This window comes from Papaver somniferum, chromosome 2 (genome assembly GCF_003573695.1).
Source record: "Papaver somniferum cultivar HN1 chromosome 2, ASM357369v1, whole genome shotgun sequence".
Lineage (NCBI taxonomy): Eukaryota > Viridiplantae > Streptophyta > Magnoliopsida > Ranunculales > Papaveraceae > Papaver > Papaver somniferum.
In genome coordinates, this window is record NC_039359.1 from 75,803,526 (window position 1) to 75,812,846 (window position 9,321).

At 39.1% G+C, this 9,321-nt stretch overlaps 1 protein-coding gene across 1 annotated transcript; it reads right to left on the reverse strand.

The window, feature by feature from the left end:
• Positions 1-4,684: 4,684 nt before the first annotated feature.
• On the reverse strand, positions 4,685-9,114 carry LOC113353554 (glutathione hydrolase 3-like). The gene is made up of 7 exons (XM_026597116.1): positions 8,998-9,114; positions 7,192-7,550; positions 6,586-7,107; positions 6,265-6,500; positions 5,873-6,137; positions 5,571-5,708; positions 4,685-5,001 (listed from the first exon to the last, which is right to left on the reverse strand). The coding sequence occupies exons 1-7, from the start codon at positions 9,074-9,076 to the stop codon at positions 4,723-4,725; spliced, it is 1,878 nt and encodes a 625-aa protein (XP_026452901.1). The 5' UTR covers positions 9,077-9,114; the 3' UTR covers positions 4,685-4,722.
• Between the last annotated feature and the right edge of the window lie 207 nt (positions 9,115-9,321).

Here is a 9,321-nt window from a genome sequence, read left to right on the forward strand (position 1 = left end):
CATGTCTCCTAATTTCCATTCAAAGATGTCCGCGTACTCTATGAGTAGCTTGATTAGAGCCATATCTCTTTCTTTATCCATTAAAGTCTCTATTTTAATCATCTTCGGGTTATCTTTGGTCCCTATATTGATCTCCTTCACGGGTTCCACAGATGTGAATGTAGGCTTTGGTTCCCCTAGGAGAGGGACGTTCTTTAATTGCTATTTGGTAGGCTCTTCAGCCCCCTTAGCTGTTGAGGTACCTTTTTCGGAGTTTAGAACGATACTCTCCTTCGTCAGACTTCTTCCGGAGATCTCTTCGAGATAAAGGTCAATTGATTTCTCCTTGGAAGCCTCTTTTTTTCGGTTTCTTCGGGATTTACGCTGCTCATCTTGCTTGTTATTGAGTTGATTTTATATAGCCTGACATTCTCGAGCGGTTACCCGATCTCCCTTTATTTCCATTACCCCTTCGGGTGTTGGAAATATAAGGTAATGATGATAGGTCGCTTCTACTCCTTTGAGCTTGTGTACCCATCTTCGACCGATGATGGCATTGTAAGGAGAATGAGCATCCACTACGCTGAATCGTGTATCAACCTTCATTGGTCATGCGTTCAATTGTAACACAATGTCTCCCAAAGGCTTCTTTGAGGCCGCATTGAATCCGTATATGGTGTAGTACGAAGACATCAACTGATCATTATTCAGCTCTATTCGTTTGAACGTGTCATAGAATAGTACATTAACCGAGCTCCCTCCATCGATGAGGACCTTCCTGATATTGCACCCCGCGATGGGTAATGTGAGAACCAAGGGGTTTTTGTGATCCTCCATGTATTCCTCTACATCCTCAGCATCGAAAGTTATTGGAGCGTTTATCCATTGTTCGTGTTCGTCCACTTCTACTCCATCGATTTTGTACAACTCACAGTAATCTTCAAATTGCTTCCTTAGACTTTTGCCTATATGGGAAGTTAGTGATGGTCAAGTGGCTTCAGAGCATGAGATAGTGTTGAGCGTTCAATTACCCTCGGGTAGCTGGACTTGCTTGCTTCGCTTAGCCCTATCTTCGGTTTCTCCCTTCTGTATGTATTGCTTGAGATCGCCAGCATCGATCAATTTTTGGATCATTATCTTGAGGTTCTTGCATTTTTCCGTTTGATGCCCGTTGAAACAGTGGTACTCACAGTAATCCCTTGATTTTTCTGATCTGGGTGGTTGCTTTCCCTTGGACCAAGGCCACTCTAGGTTTTCTCTACTTTTGATTTCTCTCAAAATGCAGTATTCACTTTTGTGTAGACTTGATCCTCGAACTTCCGGTCGTCACGGTGACGATCATCCCTTCGTCTTCTTTTATCTTTGTTTGGACGCTTGGCAAAACCGCTCCTCTTGGATCCGCTGGCCTGCTCCACAGAATTGGTTCGATGAGATCTTTGGGCATGGGCCCTAGGATTTTCCCGCTGGATTTCTTCCAACCTGTCGTGCTTCTCGATGATAACTCGAAGATCTCCTTCGGTTTTGGGGACATTTCCATGAATCTCAACGAACAACGGACTCATCCTATCCAGTCCCCACTTGTAACAATTGATGACCACCACTGGATCTATGTTCCCTATTGCTGGACAGATCTTGTGCCACCTGTCAGTATATTCTCTGACTGTTTCTTTGTGTCCGACTGCCAACGAAAATAGTTTGTCCATTCCTGTATTGACGACTTTATTGTACATGTAAGTCCTCAAAAAAATTTATGTAAGCTGGCAGTAGGAGTCGATAGAATTTGGTGGCAGGTTATCAAACCAGGATAGCGCTGACCCCTTTAGGCTTGAGGGAAAATAAGAGGATGGCATCGTTATTATCCCATCAAGCTAAAATTCGGTTGTAGTATCGGAGATGGGCCGCGTGATCGCTGGATCCGTCGTAACATTCAAACCCTGGGAGAGGGAATTTATGATGGATGAGAGCTTTGGCCAAGTGTGCCGTCAATAGAGTGGTATTAGCTTCTTTCATTACTTCTTATAGTCTTCCTCCTCCTTGGTTTGCCTTCAACTGCTTGATTTCAGCCATCATCTCAGCATGAAGGTTTTACATTGCACGCTGATGATCTTCTTGGATTCTGGATCGTCCCGATCTTCGGTTCTCACTATCGAAGTAGTCTGAATCCTCGGGATAATAATATGGGTCGGATGATACGTTTCCTATGGACGTTATTCGGTTTAATGGTTCGGGACTGTTGGCGTTCGTCAAGATGATACTTCGATCATGATTTGGTTTCGTCATGCTGGTGGTCCGCTTCTAAATTCTGGGCAATCTTGTCTTTGATTTCTTGGTTTTCTCGAGCTAGCAACGCTACTGCATCCGCGTATACCTTTTCGTTCTTCTTCAATTCCTCAAGCTCTGCCATCAGCTGGGGGAATGATTCGATCCTTGGTTCGGAGTCCCGACCTTTCTTTGTCCTCTAATGGACACCGTATGATCTTCATCAAACGTTTGGATCAAAGGATTAGGCGGATCGGTGGTTGTTACTGGAGGTTCGACAAGAGAGATAGCTGGTTGGTTTTCTGTTAGCAAAGGCTGGATAACTGGTAGAGTTTGGTTTAGATCATTTATTGGTGGCATTCCGAAGGCTGGTTGTTGCATTGTTGAGTCCGCAAATCCTTCATGTCGTTCGTGGGCACGAGATGCTGCTGCTTTCTTTGTTGCATCCTCTTTGGCCGCCAGGGCTTTGACCGCTGCCGCTGCTATTGCATTGGTGTTTATTGGTGAGGTGATTTACGCTGTGTCTGGATTCTGGTTTGGAGCCTTCGTCTTTTCACCTTTTTGTTTACTGCGTGTCATAACTGGTGTCGTTCTTGGTGTTTCTTTTGACGATGCTTTGGTTTTTCCCACATCTTTTTCTTTCTCCATTTCTGATTCTCTGCAAAAAACGAAGACACCGTCGAAGAAACCAAATCCACATTGGTTTAGTTAGCAAGGCTAATCTAATGATAAAAGATGCTGGTATCTACGCACACTTAAAGATTGTTTAAGGAAAACAATGTTTTGGAGAAAACCCTTTCAACAAAGTGTCGATCCAACCATTGCAAACATAAATATGCTAGAGGGTTTTAGAATAAACGTAGTCTACTCAAGGGTTATGGAGAAAATTCTTTCAAGCATAGAACTGTTCTAAGATTTTGAAAGCATATATCCATTCTAAGATTTTGAAAATAAACGCAAGCATAGGATTTTGAAAGCATAGAAGTTATTCCAAGCATAGATCTGTTCTAAGATTTTGAAAATAAACGTTAATACCTTCTAATGATGTTAAAAACTCAAGTAACCGATTACAAAAGTCTATGCTCCGAAATCCGTTTTAAAAGAAGGTGTCGAGTGGGTCTGTAAAGCTTATGATCTGTTTTTAGAGTAAATGTAGATAAATCCGAGGCATCTAGGCAGTAGAAAACGTAGATAAAATAGGAGTTTGCGAAAGGTACATCAATGACAAGTTACTCAAAACACTATCATGAGGGGAATAGTGCTGAGAGTCCAAAGATAGGGTAAAATCACAGGGAAAGATAAATCTTTTACCGGGACAAATTCCCTGTTTCTAGCGCCAGATTGTGAACACAGAGATAACGATGGTATCATCGTGTTCATAAACAATATTCGCATTGCATATAAAATCATCATGTGGAAGTAAAATAGACATAAAGTGATATAACTACGATAACTCATCGACTCAGAGCCTTCGGGCTTGTCCTTGTCTAGTTATAGAGGAGTAATTCAGTTGTTCTCGTGAGTACGAGGCATAGTATAACAGAATGTAATAATAAATGTTGAAGATAAAGTACAGAATGTAAATGAGACGATGATTTACGTGGTTCAGCACTAAGGCCTACGTCCACGGGGGTTTATGTTTTACTATGTGTTTGAAAATTACAAAGATAGTCAAATGACTTTGTGTGAATAACGAAGCTAAAGGGGAAATGGAATTTATACCTACTCTTCCTATTCCTCTCTCCTAAGATCTCCTATACTCACTCAAAACTGGTCGACCCCTCCTCTCTCAGTGGAGAGGGGTATTTATAGGGATGTAATATGGGGTCCACTGTCAGAGACAGTTGCAACCTTATCTTCTTGATCTTTGGGCTAATCCCGCTGGTATCTTCGTTCTCGACTGATGGCTCTCAACGGTCATGCTTGGTAACGTTGGGTCACCTCTTTCTTCTCCACATGTTGATTGACACGTACTCTATGTTTAGGGTGTTTAATGCGGGTGGTTGGATCGTCTGCACGCGTCAGACAGGTGTCTGCAGTTCCTGTCCCATCTGCATCAGTATGTCCAATCTCCACAGTTGATCTTGAGTCCTCCTCGAGATGGAATAAAGTAGATCCTAGGGTGTTTTTCAGTGCTTCTCAGTGACTCAATACTTCAGTGCTCCTAGGTTCTTAGCCGTTGGATCCGCTCGATGATGAACATGTGTAGATGATAACTATCTCTTGAGTGTAGAGACGTGGCATCGTTCCTTGATGTCTCAGGCTGTGCATCCTCCACGTGTAATTCTTCCGACACGTGGCAAATGATGAATTATGTGTATACATATATAAATCTATAAAATCAATAGGAAAAGAAAAGAAAGAGAGCTTTAATTGGCTCTTATTAAAAAAAAATTGTTTATTTTCGAGAGGAAAATAGAATCACATGAACATGACGAAAGGCAAATACACTTGCTTATTACGCGGGAACCTATGTAGATTCAATCAAACAGCGGCTGGCCTTCCATTTTTCCTCGGATCACTAACAGCAGTAAGCATTCCGTGGAACACTTCTTCACGTCCATTACGATATTTTCTTCCTCCTTTCTTCTTCTGAATTGGTTTTTCAAGGTCTTGCATAACAAGTTGACAGATAGCTCCGGACGACTGAGGTTGCAATGTATGATTTCTTTCTGTCAAAAATCTCTTGTTCTTATTTGAGAGCTCAATGTGTTCGCCATCAATCACTGTCCAATTCTCGTACGATACCACATTTGGTACTACCTGCACATTGTTTGGTAACCAATTTCTTATTCACAAAATTCGTTAAAAAGATCAAAATCAATAATTCCTGAGCGAAAAGGACATTTAGATTTAGATACTGTTTAAATGGCTAAAATTTTAAAATGGTCAGGATGTAACCAGTTTCATCGTTCCCATTTTTAAATATTTTTTCTTATTTTTAATTTACGCAGGATGTATTCAGTTTCATTCTTACTATGTTTTAAATTTAAGCTAGGATGAATCCAGTTTCATCCTTACTATTTTTTTTTGTCCATTTCACCCGAACTATTTTTTACTCGTCCATTTGAACCGTGATTTAAAAATATTTGGACAAATGACCCATTTTCCGTTTCTTATTAGCAAATTTATGGTAGTTTTAAGAATCCAATATTATGCACACTAATTTATAAGTTTCGCCGCATTTACATAAATAGCTACAACATTGTTAAATCAAGATATAAGACTGAGTTGTCAGGTGAACACTTTTTAGAGAATGCCCAAAATATTAGGCTCATATATTAACCACCCTGTGCGCAATATGGACAAGGATATTGGTTAGCAACTTTTACCTGATGGTAAACCCTTGGTTGTTTTACAGCGGATAGAGGTTCCATTCCTTTGACAAAATGGTTGAGAAAGACTTGAATAACGGCAGGAATTATAAAAAGCCCACCGCTAGCTCCTACAACTCCAGCTAATTGATTATCCTATAACAAAAAGAAATCATCATAAAAAGGAGCAATTGAACATGGAAAGGAAAATTTTAAAAACGTCACAGTATATATATTTAAGGGTGCAATTTCTGATTTTCACACCATTATTGTAGATTATTAAGTCAGCTTGCAATAAAAAAATACATATAATATTTTACCTTAAGAACGATAATCGGGGTCATAGAAGATAAAGGTCTCTTGTTTGGTGCAACAAAATTTGATGGTGCAGGAGGAAGTCTATTTTTGGATATCTCCGTAGGTGCAGAGAAATCATCCATCTCATTATTGAGAACAATGCCCGTAGACGGAGACAGTAAACCGGCTCCAAAATAAGAATTTATGGTGGATGTCATTGATACTGCATTCCTGTCTGCATCTACAATGCAGAAATGAGTAGTTCCATGATCATCTAGCTGACTCCATCTGATTATTTAACCATAAAAGATGAACAGTTAGCTTTTTCGCAGTTAGCTAATGTTATGCTATTAGTACTACAAATTAATTGATTACTCTCTTGAAGACTAGTAATGTTAAACCATATATTTCTTACTTTGGCAAGTAGTATCCGGAAGAAAATGTAGTATTGTCGAATATTTTTCGTCGAAGTTTCGCAGCAAATGATGGAGAAACCATATCAGCTTCATATTTTGTTATGTTCACAAACTTTGGATCACCAAGGTTCATTCGAATTGCAAACATATGCTTCAACGCTTCGATAAATCGATGAAGACCCAGCGGACTTTTTAGAAAATCCAATGACCCATAGCTACTCAAAATGTTTGAAACCTGATAAATCAACATGCAAGTACTCAAAACATAAGATAAGAGACACAGAGAGAAAAGCAAAAGAAAATAAAGTATTTTTACGTACCAGAGAGAGCCCAAGAGTACCACTTGAAGGAGGTGGCATTCCAAGTACGGTGAATCCCATGACACTAACAGACACTGCATCAGTTATATCAACTTTGTAATCCCTCAAATCCTTCATTGTTATAATCCCGCCAGCCTTCTTCACATCCTTAACAAATTTCTTTCCTAAGTGCCCGTTATAAAATGCCTGAGGCCCTTGTTTTGCAACTATCTCTAAAGTGCGGCCAAGTTTTACATTATAGCATATGTCGCCTGCTCGCAACAATTTTCCTTTTGGTGCCAGTATTCTTCCTAATCCAATTGTATCCGCTAGAATCTTACTTCCTGTTCTATTGATGCCCATTTCGAGATAAGGAGAGACTACAAAACCTTCTTTTGCGAGTTTAATGGAGGGTTGGAAAAGCTTGGCCCAGGGTAATTTTCCATATCTCAACCATGCTTCGTGAAGTCCAGCTATCTCGCCCGGAACACCGACGGACAGTGCACCGTAGGACTTGTTCATGAGGTTATTTGCATACATGTCCTGTTATACACTTTAATGTCAGTGTCATCTTAACCCAATTCGGTTTTACTAACTATTTAGTAAATCAAAGAGGGAGAGACATACCTTTGATGCGGCTGAAGGTGCTGTCTCTCTAGAATTGAAAGCTTGTGCTTTCCCGGTGGATGAGGATTGGACCACCATGAACCCACCACCACCTATTCCACTTGACATGGGATACACAACGCCCAAACACAAACATGTTGCAACTGCAGCGTCAACAGCGTGCCCCCCTTGTCTCAACATTGCGGCGCCAATTTCAGAACAACGCGCATCATCTGCCGCGACAACTGCATACTCCGACTCTACAACTTGATCATTCCGTGTTTTTTTGGTCGTGGTTTTCTCATAGTGGTTCACTTCAATATTTGATCGCCGGAATATTTGCGAAGAAGCACCATCATCACTTACTTGAAAACCTACAACTACATATTACCATCAATGGTGTGTCAGGCCAATAGAATCATCAAATTGAAAATGAAAAATTTGGTTGTTGCTAGGGGCCCGCCGGTTTTTACTAAAATATGGGACAGAATCAGTCGTCGTCTTGTGAGTCAAAAAAAATTATTGAGCCAAATATTGGTTTATATATTTGGGGCCAATATTGCTAAACATTGCACGTCATAGTCAATTTACTAATAGTCCTAATCTTAATCATACTCAATGATTAATTAGGTACTGGAATCAAAGGCCGGTTTAAGCTTGATAAAAGAGAACTAAGACAAGCCAGTGAACAAGAAAAAAATGGACGAAGAAAAGGACACTTAAACTACACCACTCACTGTTGCTACATGGACCCCCGTTTTAAACTCAATTTGCAGACATAAAGCTTTATATTTGCAGTTTTCCACGTCAAATTGACATAACGCATTATATATATAGTACAAACAGACCAAACCAATGCAAAAATTCTGGATGTACCGCAGAAATAAAACAAAAATTAAAACCGCTACTCACATATCTCCCTATAGTGGGTCCCATGCTAATCCACATCTGGCGGGGCCCACTTTTGTTGTGAGGGGTTGTTGTATTTCTCTTTTTTCCCTATCGACTAATATAGGGGAGCTTCCAGTTTTTGGTCAACCCTATCGACTATGGTGATTTTTAGAGGGATAATTTTACCAACAAAAAAAAAATAAAGAGTAAAATTTAATTTTCAACCTCCAGCTCTTTTGGAAATATTTTTGTAAGGAAGAGATAAATATAAAAGTCCATAAAAATATACACAAAATTGGTTAAAAAGACCAAAATCAATAATTTCTGGGTGAAAAAGATATCTAGGTTTTGATACTGTTTAAAATGGACAAAAATGTTAAAATAGCTAGGATGTAAACAGTTTCATCCTACCCATTTTCAAATATTTTTTCTTATTTTTAATTTATATCAGGATGCATCCAGTTTCATCCTCGCTATTTTTTAAATTTAAGGCAGGATGAATCCTATTTCATCCTTGCTATTCTTTTTTTGCCCATTTCGTCCATAATAATTTTTACTCCCGTTAGAAACATGTTTTAAAAATATTTGGACAAATGACCCATTTTCCGAAAAATATATTGGCTCTAGCATATGTAACCATATGTATTGACTCTTTTTAAAGATATACATGACAATTAATTAAGAGAAATTACCGAACAAATATTTTTGCAAGTTTATCACAAACAATGTAACCATATGTAAAAAAGAGTGCGATAAAGTCATTTAACAATAATAGTTTTGATGAGTCTAGAAACTATTAACATCCTAATCACATATTTAAAACCTTATTACCAGGAAAAAAGTAGAAACTACTAGAGTAACCTAGTCGTAATATTCCAAGAAGATAGCAACTAAAAGTGGAGCCAAAGAGATTGACAAAACATATGAGAAACTTACAGAAGATTAATGTTAAGGTAGCAATGGAAACACAAAGAGCTCTGCACCAATTTTTTCTCTGAAAGTATTGTTGATTCATAGCTTAGGAAGTTAAGAAACAGACTGACAGAAGGAGAGAGCAAAGAGGAGAAAGGGATGGAAGTGAGGGAGAAACAAATTTGGCTATTTATTGGTACACAACTCGATTGAAACGTGAAGGAGAAACAGATGAGAATCTTTGGACAGCAAGATGAGTTTGGCAGGGATCGACTAAATTATGAATGCTAAATATGCAAACGAGTCCGGCGTGTTATGTTATTCTACTAGACTTGAAAAATTCTAACA

Bases quoted from the DNA above. Each gene is read 5' to 3' on its own strand.
- LOC113353554 (XM_026597116.1), bottom strand. From the start codon at position 9,076: ATGAATCAACAATACTTTCAGAGAAAAAATTGGTGCAGAGCTCTTTGT. The intron at 7,108-7,191 runs GTATGTCTCTCC...AGTGTATAACAG, and splicing joins CACCTTCAGCCGCATCAAAG to GACATGTATGCAAATAACCT. The intron at 6,501-6,585 runs GTACGTAAAAAT...TTGATTTATCAG, and splicing joins GTACTCTTGGGCTCTCTCTG to GTTTCAAACATTTTGAGTAG.